The sequence below is a fragment of the Girardinichthys multiradiatus genome, chromosome 13 (genome assembly GCF_021462225.1).
Source record: "Girardinichthys multiradiatus isolate DD_20200921_A chromosome 13, DD_fGirMul_XY1, whole genome shotgun sequence".
Taxonomy (NCBI): domain Eukaryota; kingdom Metazoa; phylum Chordata; class Actinopteri; order Cyprinodontiformes; family Goodeidae; genus Girardinichthys; species Girardinichthys multiradiatus.
Window position 1 is genome coordinate 24300024 of NC_061806.1, and position 25882 is coordinate 24325905.

General features: G+C 40.2%; 1 protein-coding gene across 1 annotated transcript; it reads left to right on the plus strand.

Moving 5' to 3' along the window:
* Positions 1 to 576: 576 nt before the first annotated feature.
* tmem64 (transmembrane protein 64) lies at positions 577 to 24796 on the plus strand. The gene is made up of 3 exons (XM_047384324.1): positions 577 to 1944; positions 15100 to 15255; positions 21370 to 24796. Exons 1-3 carry the CDS (start codon positions 1258 to 1260, stop codon positions 21559 to 21561), a joined length of 1035 nt encoding a protein of 344 aa, XP_047240280.1. The 5' UTR covers positions 577 to 1257; the 3' UTR covers positions 21562 to 24796.
* The last annotated feature ends 1086 nt before the right edge of the window (positions 24797 to 25882 follow it).

Consider the following 25882-nt stretch of genomic DNA (forward strand, 5'->3'; position numbering starts at 1 on the left):
TTAGATTTTTTTAAATCTCTCTAGGTATTCTTTATTTCAGACAAGCAGATTGAACTCCTTGATCATAACAATAATAATAATCATAATGATGATGAAAACAATAATTATAATAATTGTATAGATTATTATTATTGTTATCATCATCACCATTTGTTTTATTAATTTCTTTATTTTTATATCTAAAAAAAGAGATTAAGGTTTAAACATCCACCCTTACATAACAAATTTTTATCAAATAACAGCTGAAATTACTAATTGTCAGTATATTATTAGAAGTAAATTGAAGTTAATATGCATTTAATTCTTCTATATTATTTTAAAAGCAAACGTTTTTATTTAAATTTGCTCTAAGTAACATTTTTGTCACGTAATGTCACGTAAATCTGGGTCCTTCTCTTATACATAGGTCTGTAGTTTACTTGTATGCTCGAACGGATCTCCAAGATGAACTTGCCAATCACAAGATGGCGGACGCGCTGACGTATCTTCTTCAATCTGAACAAACGTTCAATTTATTGCCGATACTCCACGGACTATCGCGAGACCAGTTGCAGCTCTGTGATTGGTTCAAAACGGGCTAGGGTTACTGGGCATTCTGGGACACAAACAGTGGTCAGTATGAATAGCTGTAACAGCGACAGCAGCGTTCGTTGTACAGAGAAGGAGACAGGACAAACAAACGGACGACCAGCGGGCAGCGGAGAGGACAAACTGTTTTTATGTCCGCTGCCTCGTTTTTTCGTTCAGAAAGTGGAACCCGCAGTTATATCTGAAATGCAAACGTTGGACTTTATCCACTACCCGATGTGGTTAGCTAACGGTGGCAGTAAGTTAGCCCCTCAGTGATTTGCGCCTGCCTGTCTGTTTGTTGGCTGGATGCGGAAGCTGGTGAAGTATTAAAAGTTCGTCCAACTTCGTTTATTCTGTCCATTAACTATTTTGCTCGGAGCTGAGTGATGACAACTCTAAACATGGCAAGTGTCAGACACAGACGCAGCAAAACTTGCTTTTTGAAGTCGCTGGACTGGCATATCACCCAGCTGGTTTACCCAAGATAAACACTGACGGACTGGAGGGTTCCTGTAATGGCAGTTGGTGTGGGAACAGCACAGCTGTGCGGTACTACTGCTGAAATCTTCGTCAGGAAAGCTTTTTAGGCTGGATTTAATTACTATCCGGGTACATCCCCAGTTGTCTCCGGGTCATCTGAGCCCCACTGCTGTTGGTCCCCAGAGGTGATTTAAGGGGGACCACAACATGTCAGGGGCCACGACCGTGCAGCTCTTTACCAAACTTGTGAAGCACGCACTGGGCAAGACGCAGATCCAGCTGAACCGCTGGCTGCAGAGGACTGCCGCGGAGGAGTGTGATAAAATAGACATATTGATATGCAGCGCATTTGATGAGAGAGGGGCCGGGAAGTCAGATGACGACCCCGATAATGTCACCGACACATCCTTCAACAGCGGGGAGTTCAGACACCCGTGCTGCATCACCACCTTCTGCTTCAAGAGTGCCCTGCTGGCGTGCATCCTGACCGCCGTGTGCTTCTCCTCGGTCGCCCTCGTACGGCAGTACCTCAAGGACCTCCTTCTCTGGGTGGAGAGCCTGGACAGCTTTGTTGGAGCCATGCTCTTCATAATTGGTTTGATCGTTGTTTCCTTTCCATGTGGATGGGGATACATTGTTCTGAATGTGGCAGCAGGCTACCTTTATGGCTTCGTACTGGGCATGGGACTCGTTATGGTGGGAGTTTTAATAGGGACCTTTGTGGCACACCTAGTGTGTAAGCGGTTATTGTCTAACTGGGTGTTGAACAAAGTTGGAAACAGCGACCAGCTCAGCGCTGTTATACGAGTAGTGGAAGGAGGGAGCGGACTCAAAATCGTGGCCTTAGCAAGACTCACCCCCATACCATTTGGACTACAAAATGCAGTTTTTTCGGTGAGTATAAAAAGACATCAGTTTCTTTAAACAGCCATTGTTATGAGCACTGGGGCTCACCGTCCAGGGTGCCAAGCGTTCGGTGGGTGGCACAAGAAGTCCTTGAGGGATTTTGCATTACCTGTTGCTCTCAGTCAGTAGGGAGTTCTGTGCCCAGGGTAGGACGTGTAAGAAAATACAGCCATGCACTGGAGCTAGCTAATGACACTGAAGTTGGTATTTCAACTGGTGTATCCAGTTTGCTGCAAAGCCAGTGGACTTGTTCAAAGTTTTTAAAGGAATCCAAACAGGATTCTTCTATGTTGATCAGATATTCTGTAAAACACAGTGCAAGACCTTTATTTATTTGATGGTAAAAATAAAAAATTACATTCTCAAAAATATTGCTGAAACTCATCATGTTTCACTTTGTTGACATTAGGACCACCTTAAATTGAGACAAGATACAAATGTTATATATAGACTGATCAAACCTGGATCGAACTGGCCTACATTAAATGATGATTCTTTAAAAGAAAGATTGAAATTTGTGACACCTTTACATTGAGAAGATACATTCTTTTGTCAAAAAGGTGTAAAGGCCACAGTTGTGGACTAGCAAGGAGCAAAGCTCTTTATCTCACTGGAGAGGTGGTTCAACAAATTTTGGTTTCACTAAGTGTGGGCTGGTCTGCAAGTCTACCCGTATGATAACTTCATGTAACGATGCCATGATTTTGGCATGGCGGTGGCGCAGGGGTAAAAACGTGTGACCCATATTCAGAGGCTTCAGTCCTCAACGCAGCCCGATGCTGGTTCGACTCCCGGCTCAGGCGACCTTTGCTGGATATCTTCCCTCTCTCAACCCCTTTCCTCTCAGCTTAGTGTCAAGAACAATAAAGGCCACTAGTGCAACATAGTGACCTTTTCCACTAGAAAAGCAACATATAAGTTATTATATTATAATAATGTTTTCCATTACATTTATTTGTTGTTACTTGGATTTTGATGCATAGACTGAAGCAAGAAATATAAAGTAACCTACTAAATTTAGTTGTAGTTTTTAAGTGCTTATTGCGTAGAGATTTGGCGACTCTGCTCTTTGTAGAGGAACAGAAGTCTTTGTTTCCAAGTGAAGTCTCAGGTTTCTAATAATTAAAATTAACATTCTCCCATTGAACGTGTGCTGTCTAGTCTGTTTACAACTCAGAACTGCTGTAGGTTATGAAGTTTCATCATCCTTAAGCCTTTTTTAACACAAACATTTAACCTTTCACTTCTTCAGAACCTTTATTTCAACATGCAATAATACTCCTATTACCTATGGTGAATATTTGGGTGTGTATTATTGTACTCACTAAAATCAGAAATGTGAGTTTATTTCTAAAGAAAACTAGTAGAAACAGATCAACACCTGTCAATGAGTCAAAAAGGAAGTGTTTTATTTTGTGCATCACATAGTTAAGATGCTTTTATTTTCCTAACTTTGCAGTTTTATTAGGATACCATAGACTGAATCTGCATTTAAATGCTTTGTTGTAGAGTCTACAGTATGCATGTTCTGAAGCACAAGATAAGTTCAGTTATAAACAGCCAGGCGCAATGTAAACAATGCAAAAAGAATATTGAATTTCTTTATAATGTTTTTATTTTGAAAAGCTGGATGTATCTTTGTAGTGACACAAGCTTAACAGAAAAGGAATCAGCATCTATAGTAAATTAAGTTTTATTTTGTTTTGAAATTACCCAAAGTAATTTAAATTCAGTTTGAGAAACATCCATGTGGTCAATCTTGTGATGCTCCAACAAATATGAACCAAACCATTAGTTGCTCACAGTTCAGATGATCCTGGCTAATAAATCACACACCCTTTATCATGACAGCCAGTCATTTCATGTAAGCAAGAGAAATGTATGAGTCTTTCCTTATCCAGCTGAGATGTGGCAAATGCCAGAGCTGTGTTACTTTATTCTCTGTACAGTCAAAAAACACCATTGGGTAAACGTTTCCAGAGTAATTTGCATTTTCATTAAAAGAGCTACAGACCAGGCTTATTTGTATTGCAAATTTCAGCAACAATACAATTCAAAATGAAGACAAAAAAGCTTTTAAAAAAGTACATTGTGCATCTCTATAAACTAGAGATGCAAAGAGAAATGTTCTTGTAACTTGAATCAGACAATTTTTCAGCTTCATCAGCCCTGACCTGTAACCGTTTCATCAGAAACTCATCAATCAGATTTTTTTTCCAATCAGTGAATGCACCTTCTCTAAGAGCTGGCAACAACACTCTTTGGTGTCGACGTTGCAATCGAGGAAGACTGTTTTCAGTATAGTAAAGTGTTTAAAAGGAAGTCTTTTGGAAATGTCAGAGTTAAGGTATGGGTCTGCATTCTGTAGGGAATACACATGAAGGCTACTGTGTTACTAATGCTAACTGCACCGGTCACTGATATATGATTCGAAAGACAGGTTAAAATAACTGTTTGTTTTGTAGTAATAATGAAACTCTGTTTTACAGTGACTGCTTTCTAACACTCACAGTGTAACGTTGCCTCTGCTTCTAAATAATTGACAACTTACTCCAAGAAGGCTAGAATATCACATTTTCCGTGTCGTTCCTATATCTATATCGGCTCCTAAAGTAGACAACATAATTGGCTAAAATCTGGATTGATCGGTCAGAGTTTAGAAATCCGCCACAGAATGCTTATCGGCGCTTTAAGCCAAAGAAACGACGTTACAAAACATTTGATTCGGTGGTTTTGAAACTGTAACTTTCTATAAACGTGGCACACCTTGATCCAGAAACCAGCCTATGCTTAGTTCTGACTGTTAAATTGGTGACCTCCTTCACTTCACAGAGAAGTGAAGGGAAATGCTGGGCCCGCTGGCACTCAGGGGAAATTATATCCTGCCAGAACTGAGTCAGGAACAGCCACCACTATTTTAACAGCAAATAACAGTAGGCACTGAACTCAGTCGTTTTCATGTTGCCTTCATGCTCAAGGCAAACACGAGTCTATTAGCTGAAAATATAAGGCCATCCCTCAGAGAAAGGAAAGTCTTTTTGCCTTAGTACAGTAGTGTTCCTATACGATGTACCCAAACATGTAAACTTGATCCAGACAGAGACATTCGATCAAGCGAAATAATAAAGCTAAGCAGCATCAAGATATTGCTTTCCTCGACCCTCCTACACATAAGCTGAGACCTTGACCTTCATGTGTTGTATGAATAATTTATGACTGATTCACCTCTAAACAGTTAAAACCTACCATCATAGAATATGACTTTTCAGTTTTACTGAAGTATTTATGTGATGTTGAGATGTGAGATCTTTAATATAAACAATGACTTTCATTATTCAGGCCTCTTGGACCTTTTCACATCTTACAACCACAGACTTCTATGTATTTTAATAGGATTTGTTTTTGTTGAAACTTAAAAGAAAAATTTGTTTGCTTTTCAATGTTTTACAGATAAATATCTTAAAAGTGTGATAGGTGTATGTCATTTTAAATTTGGATGTTCTAAAACAAGCTTTTGCTCCAGTTATATCCGTTTTAGGTGGTGTTTGTCTCTACCAGTTTTGCTCGTCTAAAGACTGAAGTTTACACTCATGCTTTTTTAGAAAATAGCCCAAGCTCAATCAGATGTGTAAGAGTGTCTGTGAGAAGTCTTGCCACAGATTCCCAATGGAATTTAGGTTTGGACTTTGACTGGGCTATTCTACCACGTTAATATCTATTGATCAAACCATTCTATTGCATCTCTGCCTGAATGCTTCAGGTTGTTGTCCTAAACCGCCGCTCCAGTCTCGTGTATTTTACAGACTCCAAAAGTTGTTTTTCCAGGATTCACCTCTATTTAGCTCCATCCTTCTTCCCATTAACTCTGACCACCATACCTGTCACTGCTGCAAAAAGAGTATCCCCATAGTATGATGCTGCCACCACCATGTTTCATTGTAGGCATGGCGTGTTCAGGGTGTTGTGCAGTGTCAGTATTCTGCCATGTGTAAACCGTTTTGCTTGAAGGTAAATTTTGGGCTCGTCTGACAAGACCATGTTCTTCCTAAAGTTTGTTGTACCCCTCACATGCCTTGTGAAGCTCTAGAAATTGGACATTTTGCGACTTTCTACTAACAGTAGCTCTTTTTTCCTCGACACTAATTAAATAGTGTCGAGTTGAGGTGGCTCGGGCATCTATACCGGATGCCTCCTGGACGCCTTCCTCGGGAGGTGTTCCAGGCACATCCCACCGGGAGGAGACCCAGGACACGCTGGAGGGACTATGTCTCTCGGCTGGCCTGGGAACGCCTTAGGCTCCCCCCGGAGGAGCTGGAGGAGGTGTCTGGGGAGAGGGACGTCTGGGCGTCTCTGCTGAGTCTGCTGCCCCCGCGACCCGGTGCCGGATAAGCGGAAGACGACGACTAATTAAATAAAAGAGAGGCCAGATTTGTGCTGTTAACAGATTCTCCAAGCCGAGCTTTGAACCGCTGCAGCTCTGCCCTTGGTCCTCTTAGCTGCTTCTCTGATTAATCAGAGTTAAGCGGGCTCTATATGTATATAATAACATATATGTATATAACCCAGAATCAGAAAAGCTTTATTGCCAAGTACGTTTTTGGACATACAAGGAATTTGTTTTGGCGTAGTCGGTGCAATACAATACAAATTAAACAGTATAAACATATCTACAATATAATATAAATATATGTGCACAGTTTTAAGTGAGTGAGAGTAAATATAGAGCAGTATAAGATGCAAGAGCAATACAACAGTGCAGGTGATCATTGTGCAAGTATGGCAGTGCAAGTAAAGCAGGAGTCCAAGCTGAGCGTTAATGTAACACATAGAGTTACAAGTTACAGGTGTCCTGTCAGCAAAAAAAGGGGTGTGAGGGAAAGTGTGGTTTCCGGGCTTTGTTAACAAGGCTGGTGGCAGATGGGAAAAAACTGTTCTTGTGGCGTGAGGTTTTGGTCCGGATGGACCGCAGCCTCCTGCCAGAGGGGAGAGTCTCAAAGAGTCTGTGACCGGGGTGGGAGGGATCAGCCAGAATCTTCCCTGCCTGCTTCAGGGTCCTGGAGGTGTACAGTTCCTGGAGCGACAGTAGACTGCAGCCAATCACCTTCTCAGCAGACCGAATGACATGCTGCAGCCTGCCCTTATCCTTGGCTGTAGCAGCGGCGTACCAGATGGTGATGGAGGAGGTGAGGATGGACTCAATGATGGCTGTGTAGAAGTGCACCATCATAGTCCTTGGCAGGTTGAATTTTTTCAGCTGCCGCAGGAAGAACATCCTCTGCTGGGCTTTCTTGATGAGGGAGCTGATGTTTGGCTCCCACTTGAGATCCTGGGAGATGATGGTTCCCAGGAGGCGGAAAGATTCAACAGTGTCAATTCTGGAGTCACAGAGGGTGATGGGGGCAGGTGGGGCTGGGTTCTGCCTGAAGTCCACAACCATCTCCACTGTCTTTAGAGCGTTGAGCTCAAGGTTGTTCTGGCTGCACCAGTCCAACAGATGGTCCACCTCCCATCTGTACGCGGACTCGTCACCATCAGAGATGAGTCCGATCAGGGTGGTGTCGTCCGCAAACTTCAGAAGCTTGACAGACTGGTGACTGGAGGTGCAGCTGTTGGTGTACAGGGAGAAGAGCAGAGGAGAGAGAACACAGCCTTGGGGGGAACCGGTGCTGATGGTCAGGGAGTCAGAGACGTGCTTCCCCAGCCTCACGCGCTGCTTCCTGTCAGACAGGAAGTCAGTGATCCACCTGCAGGTGGAGTCGGGCACACTGAGCTGGGAGAGCTTCTCCTGGAGCAGAGCTGGGACGATGGTGTTGAAGGCAGAGCTGAAATCCACAAACAGGATCCTGGCGTAGGTTCCTGTGGAGTCCATGTGCCGGAGGATGAAGTGAAGGGCTAGATTGACTGCATCATCTACAGACCTGTTGGCTCTGTAGGCAAACTGCAGGGGGTCCAGGAGGGGGTCGGTGATGTCTTTTAGGTGTGAGAGCACAAGGCGCTCAAAGGACTTCATCACCACAGAGGTCAGGGCGACGGGTCTGAAGTCATTAAGCCCTGTGGTCCTTGGCTTCTTGGGAACAGGGACGATGGTGGAGGACTTGAAGCAGGCTGGCACATGACATGTCTCCAGTGAGGTGTTAAAAATGTCTGTGAAGACTGGAGACAGCTGATCAGCGCAGTGCTTCAGGCTGGCTGGTGAGACAGAATCCGGACCAGCAGCTTTCCGGGGGTTCTGTCTCCTGAAGAGTTTGTTTACGTCCCTCTCCTGGATGGAAAGAGCCGTCCTCGGCGTGGGTAGGGGGCTGGTGGGGGGGAACTTCAGGGTGGGGGTTGGAGGTGCCAAGGCCCCTCTTGAGGTTGGGGAGGTGGGGGTGGTGGATTGTGGCTGCAGCTGTTGGGGGGCGTCGTGGGGGATGGTTGCAGGACTGTCCCTTTGTCTTTCAAAGCGGCAGTAGAACTCGTTCAGGTTGTTGGCGAGGCGTCGGTCGTTGATGGAGTGGGGGGCTTTCGGCTTGTAGTTGGTGATTTGCTTGAGCCCTTTCCAGACAGACGCAGAGTCGTTGGCTGAGAACTGGATTTGGAGCTTCTCAGAGTACAGTCGTTTGGCCTCTTTCACTGCTTTGCCAAACTTTTACTTTGCCTCTCTGTATATGTCTTTGTCCCCACTCCTGAAGGCCTCTTCCTTATCCAGTCTTAACCTTCTGAGTTTAGCTGTGAACCAGGGTTTGTCGTTGTTGTAACTCACCCTGGTGCATGATGGTACACAGCTGTCCTCACAGAAGCTGAGGTAGGAAGTCACAGCCTCTGTGTACTCATCCAGACTGTTGGTAGTAGTCCTGAACACATCCCAGTCTGTACAGCCTAAACACGCCTGGAGATTCTCCACAGCCTCCCTGCTCCACTTCCTTGTCGTCCTCACAACAGGTTTGCAGAGCTTTAGTTTCTGCCTGTATGCAGGAATCAGGTGGACCATGATGTGGTCGGATTGGCCCAGTGCAGCACGTGGGACGGCGTGATAAGCGTCTCTGATGGTGGTGTAACAGTGATCCAGAATGTTGTCCTCTCTGGTCGGACATTTTATAAACTGTCTATATTTGGGGAGTTCGTGGGTCAGATTACCTTTGTTAAAGTCGCCAACGACGATTACTAAGGAGTCCGGGTTGGTCCGCTCCACACTCAGTATCTGGTCGGCGAGCATGCGCTGTGCGACCTGCACGTTAGCTTGCGGCTACCAGGATGAAACACCGACCAGGATGAACGAAGCGAACTCACGGGGGTAATAGAAAGGCTTAAAGTTTATGATGAAGGATTCCAGGTCTGGAGAACAGTGCTGCTGAATCACTGTCACGTCGTTGCACCAACCACTGTGGAGGTAGAAACAGATTCCTCCACCTTTCGCTTTGCCGGAGAGTTCCGTGTCTCTGTCCGCTCTGTAGAGCTGGAATCCTGCCAGCTGCAGCGCAGAGTCCGGTATTAATCCACACAACCACGTCTCCGTGAAGCACAAAACTGCCGATGAATAAAAGTCCCTGTTTTTCCCCAACAGCAGTTGTAGTTCCTCCATTTTGTTGGGAAGTGAGCGCACGTTAGAGAGAAATATTCCAGGTAACGGTGTTCGTAGTCCACGCTGGCGAAGACGTACCAGCACCCCAGCCCGTTTCCCTCTCTTCCGGCGTTTCACCGCGTGAACAAAGGTGAGCGGAACCTTTGACCAGAATGTCCAACAATTCCAGAGCAGTAGGCAGAAAAGTAGGAAATAACTCCTCTGGTGTCGTAGCCCTGATGTTCATGAGTTCTTCTCTGGTGAGAGAGCTCCGGGTACCATCACAGAAGACCGTTTTAAAGCAAAAAACTAAACAAAACAATGCGCACCAACACGCCGAGGCGACCACCTGCGGCGCCATCTTGGAATCACATTGTAACATTGTAGTATTTTTCTTTCACTTCATAATTATGTACTACTTTGTGTTGGTCTGTCACATACAGTAAAATACTAGTAAAACACATTAAAGTTTGAGGCTATAAAGTGACAAAATGTGAAAAATTAAAGGGGTATGAATACGTTCAGTTGTTAGAACTGAGACCATCTATTGTGGGAATCTAGAATGACATTATCAGTAGCAGGCTTTCAGATGGGTGGCCTTTCAGAGAAAAGTCACTTTACCTGCATGACATGTTTGCCTCACATTTCAGCTGATTCAAACAAGAGCAGGCAGTTACCGGTTTTTGGTTGTAAAACAGCTTTGTAGATGTTTACATATTTTGATGGTGTTGACCTATCACAAAAAAAACGTTCTTTATTGCAAACTTGGAATTTTCCTTAAACAATCGGCTAATTTTCTAAGCAGAATCCACACGAGGTTGAGGTTGACGTGTTGTCCAAACACCGTATAAAGCTTCTGTTCAGGTTTAATGATGTAGTAAAATATAGAGAGACGAGCAGCCAACAATCCTAGCACACAACGTTCAAAAGTGGATGCAGATTGGTGACCGAAAGTCATTTATAGCCTACAGCGTAAAGGGAGCAGCAGGGGGAAAAAAAGAAAGATTACGTCTGTTTCCAGAAATTGTAGGATGGAAAACCAGTACAATTTTCAGGATGATTGATTTCTTTGAAATCTATTACTTAGTTTTAATTATGTTTTGCTCTTGGTTGTAGCTCAAGGATGCACACTAGAAGTATTTTTAGGGTCCATCCTATATCAAGAATATCATGTATCAACATTATGATTAGTCTCCTCAGATTTTCATGTTGTTTTTTTAGGTTGGCAGTGATTAGAATGAAAATATAGGGTTTGGAAAAAAACACAACAGCAGAAGTAAATATTGACATCTTTTCTGACCTTGTTTCCTTCAAATTAAACAAGGTCTTTGCTTTATCATTACGGACTTGGACGTTAGACATTTCCAGTTTCAGTTTAACATGAGATCATCCCAACCTGCAGGTACGATTTGCACGCTGTTAAAGCTTGTGCTGCGCTTGTTCTTTAAAGGGACATTATAGAAGCATCTCACATTTCAGTGATTGCACGGTGACATTAGAGATGACTTGTGAGCTTATTGTTATATTGGCAAAAAAAAATCTAAATGATCTGCTTTAATGATCAATCACATTTTTTCACAGTTGTATCACAGAAATCAAGCAGATGGCTTTCTTTTGCCTGAGTGGCCAAAATACCATGTGGTTCTTTTTTTTTTTCTTCTTACTGGTAAAAATTCACGCTGAGTCGTTGCAACACTCACTGTATCTCTGGATCCAAAGGTTGATTCAACGCTCTCATGTCAGAGTAACTGGTGTGACATTTTAACCTTGGATGCTGCATTAACTCCTTTGTTTGGCTCTGCAGAGGTGATGGCGAGGTGTTAAAGAGACAGACGTTCTGCACTGTTTCGCTCTGCTTCTGTGACTGTGGTTTGCTCTACAATTTGTTTAGGAAAATTTAGGGGATGATCTTATTGCATTGCTTGTTGTGTGGAGGAGCACCTCATATGCTGACAACCTGGACAATATTTTGGTGCTAGCCACTTTGTATTTCTAATCCTTCCTCTGTTTAGCTTCCTCTTGTCACAGCTGAGTGCCTTTTTAAAATTTCCTTTTGTATCAATCTTTGGCTTTAAACTTTTCAGATTGTTCCCTTTTTTTGGTTGCCACAGTTACCACCACGTTTGGTTTGCAGAATGTTGCGACCAAAAGCTCCCCCGTTTCTTTCAGACATGACTTTTTTTCTGTTCAGTTGAGCTTTAAATGGTACCAATTCACATCAATGTAATCTGAAGGCTTTTTCAAGATAAACAGGTCCAATATGTTGCTAAATTAGCTCAGGTTTGGTTCAAACTTGCTTCAAAATGATATAATTCAATACTCTGAAATATCAGTCATATAAACAAGTTCGGATCCAATTTAATATAGTTGAGTCAATCAAAATATAATACAATGTAGTCAAATTAAGGGGATCATTTAATCTTTCTGAAGAAGCCCAGCCGTTTGCATCAAGTCGTTGACTTTCCAGCAACCCTTCATCCTGAGCAACCGTGAGACGACAGTGGAATGGAACGATTCCCTCTTAACAGGAAGCAACCTCCTGCAGGTTTGTAGTGAGCATCTGTCTGGACGACTCGGGACAACAAGGGTTCTCAGGGCGAGTTTGGGCCAGCCGCCAAGCACAAAGCAGCCCTGAAGAAATGTATTTCCTCACTAGATTTGGAGTGAAAAGGGCGCTGCATTAAATTAAGTAAAAGACCTGTGAGTTATTATGATGGTGTATCGGTGGTTTACACAGTAAACATGCAATTAATGAAAAAAGGTCCAAGAGAGCACTGTTAATGGCAGGAGCTCTGTCAGTGGCTCGAAACCAGGAAAGAGACATATTTTAACATAAGCACATGCTCAGGTGTACTTTCTACATGAAACAAGTGTAATTACTTTGTACCAAATATTAAGCATCTAATAGGATACAAACTCAATTGTTTGGGTACACATACAGTCACTAGACAAAGTAAGTTAAAAACTACAAAAGAAAAGGGGAAATTCAGTCAAGAAAAAGTTTTTATTTGCTGATTTTTCAAGTTTGAGCTTTTAGTTCACAAACATTTAAAGCTTTTACAGTGTACTGTGGCTACACTGGTTCCAGCTGCACACAAGTGTCACAGTCAAGCTTTCACCAGGGACTTCATCAGATCCTGCTAGATGAAGGTTAATAGCATGAATCCCCGTCTCCACCTGCTTCTTCGGCAGTATTTTCACCTTCCGGTCCAGAGGGGTTTGAAACCTTTCTCACAGTCTCACTGTCTTGTTATCATTTCTCCCACCAGGAGGCTCATTACTAAGCTGAGCTGCTAACTGTACCTCAATAATCAAGTCCTCAACAGTATGCAGCGAAGGTAGCTGTGAGTGGCAACATCTCAGCTCACACAGACCCATGGTGGAGTTTTGTCTTGTCTGCTCTGCCCTTGGTAAGCACTTTCTGTGAGCGAGGCTACATTTCAGCGTGCACCACGCTTGTTTCTGCTGAAGTAGATGGTGCCATATTATAGTGTGTAACCTAAAACGACCCAGAGACTGCAGCTGTTAGCAAAATGATAAGACACCTCTGAGAAAAATGTTTGCGAGAACAAAGTGTACAAATTCAGCGGTCTAAGCATGCTTTATTACTCAGAGCATCCTCCACTGTTATTATGACCTAATAAGGACATCCATTATTTTAATTTACAGACTAATCTGTACAAGCTAACTTGTGGGGGCAATCAGCATTACAGCTGCTGAAATATTTCTACACAGTTAATATTAGCCTACTCACAGTTTAAGAGCACAGTCAGACCTGCGCAGCTGCTTATCTGAATGAACTGGGTCAAACAGGATGCAGCATTTTTGTTTTTTGCTTCTTTTTCTCAGATTTGTAGATCATCCTGATGTAGATGCTTACAGAAGCAATTAGAAGGTTCAGTGGGAATTGTCTGCACAGTTGTAAAAATACCAACAACGAGTCCTCCCCTGGATGAATGCCAGACAGCTGCATACATGCAAGACGCTTGGCAGGGAGAGGCATTCTTCAAGTCAGGGATTATGGCATTTCTTCTATATTTCTTCTGAAAGCTTTGTTTCTTTTACACGTTATGGGTCGGGACAAACACTTTCAGAAAAATGCATGTAGTGATAACATTAGTTACCTTTTAAATAAGCTTCTGGCTCCTAGGATTCCTTCACTGTCAGAAAAAGTCAGGAAAATTGATTTCAGTATTTTACAATAAAATAATGGTATTTCCAGACTTTATTCCCTATCCCATCTATATAAATGTTGTGTCCTCCTTTCTGTCCGTCCCTCAGTCTCCTTCCTTCCTTACTTCTCTTTCTTGATTGTGCCTTGTTTCTTTCGTTTTCTCCTTGTGTCCTTCCTTATTTTCTCCCATTGTCTTCTCTTTTTTTATCCTTTTGCATGTCCTTCCATGGGTATGAATTGCTTCCTTAACTTTCTTTCTTTCTAAGAAAGGTAAGTTGAAAAGTCTGGAATTTTTACATTAAAATGTGTAGGAATTAAGGAAGTAGTGTCATAACTGGATGGTTTAAGATTTAACTTTGCGTCGAGACACTTGGTCGGATCCAGCATTTGTGTTTTAAGGCCTTGACAATGTTTTTGCACAGTCTGCATCGTGTCGTAGCCTCCCCCGGCACGCTGCTATCAGCCACTGTCTGGACAAAGTGCACATAGAGCCAAGGTCACATCGACACGCTGTCACACTGCGGCTTATGTCATCACTTAATCAAGGGTCCAAGGGTGACACAAACACAGACGTTTATTTATATTTAGGGGGGTTCAACCAGATATGAGATGAGACACTGAGCAGGATCTGTGCTGACATGTATTTAGAACATGGTAGTTACTCCATTTTGTTGGTGGAATTTGTTTGCCACTACAACCGAGATCCGATTTTCTTATTCTGATTCAAATTAAAGGATATTGTGGTAACATGCTGTTGTACGGTTTAATCAAATAACTGAAGTAGATGAACTATGCAGGTCATTTGTTTTATTGCTGTAATACAAGATGGCTCAATAAGTTATGTATTTGTATTTCAGTGCTGCTGATGCAGACTTTTCAGCCATCTCTGTACCAACAGTTTGTCATATACTCTGTTAGAAATCACCATTCACCTATTAAAAGACTGACAAATTGACTTACAAATTAGATAACAAACCTATTTGTAATCTAATCTGATCAAACACAGTTCCATTTTAAATGAAAATAATTTTCCTGCCAGTCTCTAATAATTATTATAAGGGCTTTGATAACTAAAAGCATGCATTTAAAAATACTTAGTTTCAATTATTTAAAAAATATTGTAGGAGGTACCAACAACTATGCCAACAGTCAGGAGATTTTTACCCTTTGATTTAATGTGTTCAATTTAAAGATTGGATCATTCTACACTGTTCTCTGTGAGATTATGTCTCTGCAATAAATATGAATTTATTTTTACACCGTTTCTCCAGGGAGACAATAAGTATGTCCACTTCTGTTCATGAAATATGAAGTGATAGTACATGGCATGAAAATATATGAACATAGTTCTCTTTTCTGTTTTAAAAGTAATTACATAATGTTATCTTTCTTTTTTTAAGAGTGGTAAAGTCTCTGTTTCTGCTTCAAGATCACAGATGTGTCCTTGCCAAACTACCTGGTGGCCTCCTCTGTGGGTCTGTTGCCCACACAGCTCCTCAACTCCTACCTGGGCACCACCCTGCGCACCATGGAGGATGTCATCGCTGAACAGAGCATCAGCGGCTACTTTGTGTTCAGCCTCCAGGTAAAAGGTTTTGAATATCAGACCTGTTTTATACATTTTCATGATTAAACCCTTATTTTTATCCAAAGATACTCAAAATCTACATAAAGTGACCCTTTCATATTTGCCCTAATTGTTACACTTCTTCCAGCAGCAGCACTGCACTAGGGTATTCTTCTTACGGTAGAGAAAATTTGCACTTTGTTGTAGAACCGTCATTAGATTCAAAAGAGTCAGCAGCACAATAAGTACTCTGCAATCCGCCATTGTTGTTGATATTTTCGTCTCTTTGGTTTTAAACTTGTCGGCAGCCGTTATGTTGTGCTCGTGCCCATTCATTTCTACAGATTTCAGTCAGACTGCGCATTAGCTGGGGCTAAACAAAAAGGATTCAACTTGTGTACTAACACACAAAATTATACAAGTATATTAAACTGTTTAAAAAGATGACAAGTTTTTAAGACTTTTTATTCTTGCTGTTCATTATTGAGGAAATGTAAAGCTTTACATATAAAAGTAATTCAATGAGATTTGGCTTGAGATTTGAGAACTTTGATTTATGAACATAGAATTTGGACAGTATAAGTAGCAGGTTAATAACATAAAAGTGAGAACTGAGTTCACTGTCACAGATTGCCACTCAGGGTCCCTGAGCAAGACCCTTAGCCCCAGAATGCTCCCCGGGCGCTGCACAATGGCAGCCCACTGCTCCCTATAAGGGATGGGTTAAATGCAGAGGACAAATTTCGTTGTAATGTACATGTGCAATGACCAATAAAGATGATTATTATTATTATTATGTACAAACAAGACATTCTTCTAGCGTAAGGGAAAACTGGGGGAAAGATGATCAGAATCGAAACATGAAAGTTTGCTCCAAAGATGTTGAGTAAATGAGCAATACCGGAGTAAATGAACCATTGTTTCCCTTTCGGCTTCACAAAACGTACAATTTACATTAATAGATTGAAGCTATGAAGCATTTTAAGAAGAACTTACTTTAATTAGTTGGTCAAAAAGAACTTTTATGAAAAAAGCCAAACGATAATTTCCACAAAGCTGAACGCAACGCTCCGTTCTAATCACGCAACGCTCCGTTCTAATCACGCAATGCTCCGTTCTAACCACGCAACTCTCCGTTCTAATCACGCAACGCTCTTTTCTAACCACGCAACGCTCGTTCTAACCACGCAACGCTCGTTCTAACCACGCAACGCTCGTTCTAACAACGCAATGCTCCGTGCTAACCACGCAACTCTCCGTTCTAACCACGCAACTCTCCGTTCTAACCACGCAACGCTCCGTTCAATCACGCAACGCTACGTTTTAATCAAGCAACGCTTCGTTCTTATCACGCAACCCTCCGTTCTAATCACGCAACCCTCCGTTCAAACCACGCAACGCTCCGTTCTAACCACGCAACACTCCGTTCCAATCACGCAACGCTCCGTTCTAACCACGCAACGCTCGTTCTAACCACGCAACGCTCCGTTCTAACCACGCAACTCTCCGTTCTAACCACGCAACGCTCCGTTCAATCACGCAACGCTACGTGTTAATCAAGCAACGCTTCGTTCTAATCACGCAACCCTCCGTTCTAACCACGCAACGCTCCGTTCTAACCACGCAACACTCCGTTCCAATCACGCAACGCTCGTTCTAACCACGCAACGCTCCGTTCTAACCACGCAACGCTCCGTTCTAACCACGCAACTCTCCGTTCTAACCACGCAACTCTCCGTTCTAACCACGCAACTCTCCGTTCTAACCACGCAACTCTCCGTTCTAACCACGCAGCGCTCCGTTCAATCACGCAACGCTCCGTTTTAATCAAGCAACGCTCCGTTCTAACCACGCAACGCTCCGTTCTAATCACGCAACGCTCCGTTCTAACCACGCAACGCTCCGTTCTAACCACGCAACGCTCCGTTCTAATCACGCAACCCTCCGTTCTAACCACGCATCGCTCCATTCTAATCACGCAACACCCCATTCTACTGTGGTACAAATTAACACAGGCAAATGTTAATCCGCTGACATCTCATTCAGCTACTAAATAGTGAACCAATGAAACCAACCATAGCCCACCCCTCCATTACTCCTCCGTTTAGCTGTTAAGGCATTAGAGGCTAATGTGGCTAATAATAACACAGGTTATTGTGAAGCCAGACTGAAGTTGACAAGTAAAGCAGTAAACATTAGTCTGTAACAACATACCCTGCTGCTGTAGACGATGACTAAAGAAAATATGCACAATAACCAAAAAGACAGACATTGTACAGAGCTGCTACTGCATACATTTGCATGGACCAGATCCTGGTTTACACTGTAAGAAATATGTTCTGTATGTGCCTGATCCATGTTTGTTTTGAAACAATTAATTTTATTATAGAATGATCCTTTATTTGTCCCTCAGTTGGAAGATAAATTTGTGTCAACATCAAATTGACAGGCGATTGGAAACACAAAGTAGCACACTAAAGATAAGCCATTATATTAAAACTGAATCAAAGGCACGCACCATAATATTCCATAGAGGATATTAGTGTTATTGTGTCTACTGATTTCCCTAACAGTGAAGCAACGCTTAAATTATGTTTTTCTAAACAAGTGATGAAATGTTCCATATTTATTGGTTTCGCTCTAACAAAGGATGTGAAAATATTGTCATATTGTAACTTATCATATTTTTTTCTCTTAACCAGAAAGAAGCCTGTGCCTTCAAATAATGTTGCTGCCGTATCGAAAATATATACATATTGAGTATTTTCTTAGTATCGGGTTTGAAATTTCAGTATCCTGACTACTGTAGCTCTTATTACAAATAATCAATGACTGCTCATAGCAGAATGGCTAAAAATGTATTTTACATGCTGTTCTGTTAGATTTAAGATTAAAGAGGAATTGAAATCGGCTAAAATCTGTGTCCAGCGGCGCAAAGTTTACAAAAAACTGAGATCAGATATTGCCTTAAAAATTCTTTCCAGTGCATCTCAACATTTAGTTTTTATTATTGCAGTTTTTATGCTTCTAATCAAACATTATGGTGTTTGTTGGGATTTGATGGTGATTTTAGTACTGGGACACAATCATAACAAATTTAATTAATTAAAGACTGGTAGTTAAGTAAGTGTGGTTAATTACATTTTTGTCATATTTATGAAACTCCAATATTTGACACAAGTTTTTCGATTTCAATAAATGTAGGTTAATAACTGAATAAATAAACATTGTGGTGGCATGGGGCACATGTCCCCTGTAGAGCTGCAACTAACGATAATTTTGCTATTCAATTAATCTGTCAACAATTTTTTTTATTAATTGTTTAATAATTGGATAGCAAAAGGAGCTTAATAGGAGATTCTTTTTACAGAATTTGAACCAGGGGAAGCTAAAGCTATGCCACTTAAGGAGTTCTGGATAGAGGGTATGTACAGATTAAGGAGTTTTTTCATCTTAAATGCAAAATAAATATACTTTTTATACAATTTTGGCCCAAATTACCGCTCTGAGTGGGTTGTTCTTTAAGCAAATGGCACGTTTTAGAGTCTGTATACTCCAGTATTCGATTACTAAATTAGTTAACGATTATTTAAATAATTGGTTAATCAGAATTAATCCAGTTAATTGTTTCAGCCCTAGTCCCATGTCTCCACAAATATTCTCTAGCTTTAGGTTTGAAATGCTGTAATTAGCTTTAAAGGTTACCCCCGAAAACACTTTTCTCTGTTTCTTACACTTGTTTAGTCGTTTATCCCCGCCATCATTTCTTACTGGTGTTGCACAACGTAGTGTGCAGATCATTCTGTGCTGCATTTACTTGCAACCAGATGTCTGATATTTACTTCTTCAAACACTAGCTTAGATAGTATTTGGGTTTAAACTTCACAAAGGGATAAATGTGTTAATTTTTTTACATATTTTTTTGTAATTAATTATTAGAAATTAACGTGTTACAGGGCCACCCTGAGTCATTGCTCACCGTTGGTTTTGGTTGAAAGAAATCTATATATAATTCAGCTTCGTCTGAAAGGTTTTATCCAGTGTAACAACAGATAAGCTTTAGCCTTTCTTGGTAGCAGCTTGACACTGCAACAACCTGCCTAGTTTAAACAGAGTTTAGCCAACATTGTAGCATGAAATATAATAATTGGTTTGCTCTAACGTTAAATAATGCACTTGAAGAAAACAGGTGACACTTGTTCCTGACTTCCAGGAACAACGTGTATGTCATGATGCACGACCTTGGTCAAACTCTCATGGAAACTCTTGAGTGTGACAGTTTTCAGGAATATTGTCTGAATTTGGGCGGGTTATATTTCTGTGCCACTCCCCCGTAAAATGAATGAGATGCAAGTTTAACTCATGAGTGAATATGATTTGTATAGTGTTGACTGTATTGTTATGCTCATGATGAGAGTTTGGAACATCAATTGTAGATTGTTTGTGGGTTTTGGAACGACAGTCCATGTTGGGTGTAATAAAAAATGCCAACTTGCCCTGTCGACTGGCCAAAACTAGTGCAGACTGGTACAGACGGGGGTAAAATAGGCAAAAAAACATGTCGTTTGGACCCAGCTTTAGTGATCTATCTCCTATTATCTTTGTATAAATTTTAGATCTTACCAAGTTTCCACTGTGATATGTGACTACAACCTTTCTAAGAAATAGTAGGCAAAGTCTTGAATTCACTGTAGGTTTAGATTATTGCTCTAAAGTCACCTTTTTCGTAGAAGTCCAACAAAGAGCCTCTTAGAAATTACTGGGCTCTGCTTGAAACCAAAACCACCCGCTGCTGAGTCAGACTTCCTAAGTTCACATCTTAAGTGTCATACGTATCCCGTTTAAAACCTGTTCTTGAATATAAATATTTATCACGTGCCTCGTGATAAAAGGCCTGTAACTGCACCTCTCCACTCAGTGCCGATTAAACATGACAGAAGAAATCTTAGGCTAAAGACATTTACATATTACAGTGTGTTTAATTAAAGATGATAAATTCAAAGAAATTACACATTTTAAAGTGGTAAGATAAATCAACTAATAAAATAAAAGCGAACCACTGAAAAAGTCTGTAAAATATGCAAAATTCCAGAAAGCATAAACCAAAACTCAAGCTTTTTTTTATGTAGCATCATAAACTAACTTTATCCTTTTTTTTAGCTGTGATATTCCGATTACAAATATCAAAATTCTGAAAAATAATGTGCGTTTTTGTTTGAATGCAAAAACCTTCATAGCCTAGTGGTAAATAATGACATATTTACCTAATTTTACCGTTCAGATTGATGGAAACAATACACGTGCTACCACTTTTTGTTTATCAGGTAAAAGAGCTCAACATTTACATCAATAAATGTTTAAAACGAGTGGTAGATGTCAGGAAACGTTCCGTCTTAGAACCATATTTATACCAAGTGTAGCACAGAAATCTATGAATCGTTGGGACACTGGGACAGAAATGTCAGTATATGGCCTGATGACTTGAGAATGACAGAATAAAAAGTTAAAAGACCATCTAAATACCCTGGAAATATCCACGAGGGGTTCTTCATGCAAGCAGTAGAAAAGTCAATTGGACACAGTGTTTTTGGTCAATTAACAAGCACATATTTTTTCCTAAAGTGGGAGGTAAAGTCTTAGGGTCCAGATAGGGATTTCTTGACCGTTGAGCTTTTTGTTATCCTTATAATTTCTCAGAAATCTTTTTTTGTTGTTATTTTTGTCAGTAGATTGAGGGTAAAGATTACTGGTAAAGCCACAGAGGGGGTGAATGGATAGGGCTGACATACTGTATATGCCACTATAAATGAAGGCTCATTGTCTTAACAAAGACCAACAAATCAGACATGTTATTTGGTCACTTATGGAAAACCTTTTATTTCCAGTCTAGTTCATACATCTAAAATGCATCTGAACGTTTTCTGATGATATGGGCTGCTGAGCGGCTTACCAGTTTTCTGATCAGAGGCTCTTGTCTGTAATCCATGGATCCTTTAACACAAAACTGACACCCAGTGGTGTCAGTTTTGTGCTCAATTAGGGTGATAACGCAAACGTAAAAATACGTCCTACAAAATAAAAAAGTGATAAAGACCCAAAAATGAACTATTGTTTTGGTGCTCATCTCCACAGATCATCATCAGTATTGGCTTGATGTTCTACGTGGTCCACAGAGCTCAGGTTGAGCTGAACGCTGCCATCACTGCCTGCCAGATGGAGCTGAAGTCCTCGCACATGAACGGCTCTTCCACCAATCCCAGCAGTTTCTCATACTGCAGCAAAAGGGCGACAGCCGGCAGCGGAAACTGCATCAACGTGGTGTGACAACAAGTGACGTGTGTTAGCTCCAAGAACCAGGAGACTCAACTTTTAAGACTCTACAGCTTAAAGTAGAGCCCACTGAGTTCTGGAGTCCAGAGCCTACTGGTGCAAAAGTGTACCATTGATTCACCATGACATCACATTCGGAGAAAAACCCTGAAAATGTTCTGTAGTTTCTGTTGTAGACGTCTTGGGACCACGCACCCTTTTAATGAAGATGGTTCTGTGAAAACTCTCTTTTGTTATGTCATCTTAAGACCTTTTATTTGTTCAGTTTATAAAGGTACCTCTTAATATCTGATGTTACAGGAGATGTCAATGAAACAGTGACTTTCAGAAATATCAGAGCTGATGTGAAACAAAATTAGGCACCAACTGCCTGGTGGTGTTATTATGAATGTGCAATCTGGAGCTTTCTAGAGAACCAAGGAATCAATTTTCTGTTGCCAACCTATGCACCTTTTCTTCATACGGTTCTGTTCTTGTTTCAGTTTAAGCCTACACCTAGCGTTCATTTACATTATAATAATAAGGGCATTATTAATACTTTTAAATAATTTTGCTTTAATTGTTCATTTCTTCAAGTGTCCTCATTTTGAGAACTCTCCGAGCTCTTTCTGCTGGTTTATTACCGCCCCGACCCAGTCCGTGAGCTTTTCAGAGATCAGTTTGTGCAGAGCTGCTAGAAGAAGAGCAGCTTTCGCAGCAGGACACTCAGGAATGCCTCTTCCAGGGAGTTTAGGCAAAGTATGAAGCCAGGGAAGGATTCCTGCATTGATATATTGTGTCAGGTTTTCCTGGAAAATCCTAGGATTTGATTTTACATCTTTGTTTGTTATACATGTTTTTTCGGCTGTGAGATTAAGGATATGAGTACAATTAGGAAAATGTAAAAAAAAAAAAAAAAACTATTTCAGTAATTAAATTTCAAAGGGAATCTTTGCATTACCATTCCATGCAGAGAAATATATATTAAGTGTTTATTTCTATTAAATTAGATAATTATGGCTTACAGCTAATTAATATTCCAATTTCTTAGAAAATTACAGAATTTACATATGACCAATGAAAAAAGCCACCTATACATATCACCTATACAAACATGGAAAAGTCTCTTGATTGGTCAGCAAAAGACTTTTCACCTAAACCCCATAAAGACTCTATGGAGTATTGAAGATGAAAAAACAATTCTTACCACCACAGCAGAGCCACAGGCTGATTTACCCCCATGCAACACCACATTGATGAAGTAACTCATGCAAAAGGAGCCACAAGCTAGTATTGAGTCCATATGGTGTACAGTGCATGGACACACCTTTTGGTAGGCTGATATTTCTATAATAAAAATATGCTTTCAAACTCTAGAATGGGCTTTGCTTCACAATCTTCTCCTTCTTATTTCTTGTGAACCTTTTTTTTATAGTTTTCCTTCCACTAACCTTTCTTGTAACTATGATTGCATATAGCACTCTGAATGGCCAGCTTTCTTAGCAATGACCTTTCTCCTTGTGGAGAATGACGATGACCGCTGGAAAACTGTCAATTCGGCCTCCCTGTAGCTGTGTAGGCCATAACATCTCTGTTTTAAATGCCATTTTTATAGGTCTTCTGTAATGTAGTTCATAGCAAAACTAAACTTTGCATTTTTATTAGCTGTAAGCTCTAATCACCTTTATTAAAATAAACACTTGAAATATCCCCTCTGTGTGTAAAAAAACCTACACGAGTTTAATTTTATGGCTAAATTACTTAAATGATCTTTTCGAAGATATTCAAATTTCTCAAGCTGCAAATGTAAATAGTTTTTGTTTGATGTTCACAAATCAGTGCAATAGATCATGAAAGATTAATGAAAGGGCATGAATGTCACATTCAGTGCTGAAACCAAACTTATCGTGCATACAAAGTTTCCTTAAGGAATTAAAGTATTAAAATATAATAGTCTCTTATTTTTCTGTGCTGTAAATTAATAACGATAACTTACATTATTTAGCTACTTTGTCATTGATTAATAAGGTTCTCATTGCTGTACATTTCTTCGCATCGACTAACAATATTTTCATAAAGGTAGGAAGGGGTTTGGTTGGTCAAAAGTCTTAGGAGCTGACAATCAAACACAACGGGGACGCCACATGATGAATGTGAAACGTTTTGGTTTATTTTTACATTTCTTAAGATGCTGCTCCTCAGACAACGTCTGGATGAGGAATAATAAGGGCTTCTATCTAAAATGTCCATCTTGTTTTCCAGGAAACCTGTTTTGTACTCCTGGCAGATCTTGTTTGTTTTGATTTTCTTCCCTTCACCGTTTTTATTTTTTTAGTTTTTCTATGAACTTTTCTGCTAAAATCCAGAATTGATGTTTGTCCAATAACATTCCGTGCGGTTGGTCCTCTGATAAGCTGTTATTTTTCAATTTCTTTAACCACCCCATCCTGAATTTAGCAATAATATTTGACAGTAAAAAGGGTCTGGAATCTGGAGCTGTTCAGGCTTGCTGTTGAAGATGTTTAAAAATGTTGCCTCTGAGTTGTTGGTTGATCTGTTGTTGAGATGTTTGTGTTCAGCCTGCCTTTTACCTCCTGCTGCCTCTGTTGTTCTGTTGAGAGCCTGAATAAAAAGTGAAAGTTTGTAGCACTTTGTTTGGACAGTCCCTGAAACTATCGATCACCTAAAGATGATTAACTTCTCACCGCTGTTGCATGAACATCTTCAATCTCAGCCTGGAACACCTAGGGGACAGAGGAGGATATTTTTTACACCATTCTGTTAGAAAAGCCTGGCGAAAACATGTTCTCCCACAACGATAATGTGATTCAAGAAACGAGAGGTGGAAGGTTATCGTACGCAGTCTCTCAGCTGGGACTTTAAAACATTTAAGATTGTGGGAAACTGTTTTTGGGAAAAAGGTTTTCTTCTTCCTAGCTGGGCTCTACTTAACTTAGATCTAGTTATGCAACAACTGATTCCTGAGGGAAGTATGTTTCATAGAGAACCACAGAGGACCTGACTCTGCACACCTGAGCTGTTCTACAGAGCAGCTGGGTGTTCAAAAGAACTAGACAAGGGTCCGGTTTGGTGCTATGAAATGCAATACTTCCCCATTTGTATCAAGTGCATTATACATATGCTGTATTTTTAATACAGAGAGTTTTACAGTGTATAAATATTATTTATCACTGTACAAAGCTTGTTCAGTGTTATTTATGAAAGAGAAAATAAAACTTGACAGACTTTGTTACATGTGTTTTTGCTTTTCTCTTTTTATTACATGTAGGATTGAGGCCAAAATTTTAGCAGATCTAAAGTTGAAAAAGTTGCCTTATCTTAAATTTACATGCAATTCAACATACTGGGGCCCAAAAGACCCATAATCCAATAAATCACTCAAACATATCAACAATTATTGTTGTTTGTCCTAACTAAATTAAAATGGGAAATTAATGGATTTAAAAATAAATATAAATTATTAACATGTAAGTAATACTTATAAGAAATTTTATTGTATTAACTGAATTTATACTATATTTGTATTATAATTTAGCATAATATAATTTAATTATAGACATGTAAATTTGGCTTGATAACAAAAGGCAAATATAATTGTCACTCTGGCTCCATGTCGGATTGGTTAACCAGTCAGCTACAAACCAATCACCTTTCACTATAGCCTCAGTTATTTTAATAGATATGCCTGATGAATTCATAATTGCTCTGATTAAAGATGATTGGTCTAAAGTTGTTAGGAGCTGTTTAAAATACCACAGTTAAAATTAGTTAAGGTGTCATTCTAGTAACGAGTATTTCAGAGAATGGAAAAAAAATAAATAAATTTTTCCACATAATTAATAAATTATTTAATTAATAATTTATATTTATTTATTTGTATGTATTTAATAAAGTGGCACATGTTAACAATCTGAAATGTGTATTTATTTATACTAATATTTATTTAATGACTTCTTTTGGCAGGTTGTGGCTCTTTCGGCCCTTGATATATGCATAGTAGTGAATTATGACAAGCTGCCATTTTAGATGATAGCTGATTTAAATCTAGACATAAAGATGTATTTGTCTTGAGATTTAGGATTTTTTTAAACGTATATTGTTATGTACTCTAAATACATTTACATTTTTACTTGCATTGTTTGTAATTACCTGAAAATTATGGTCAATTTTGTTCTGCAATGTTATTTTTGAAGTTGTGTTTCTGGATCGTTTTGCTCTTTTTTGCTTTTATATTTTGGGAATGTTCGCATGTTTTCCAAAATTGTTTTTTTTTCCTCTCTTGATTTTTATTTTCCTTTTTGATAGTTTTTTCTTT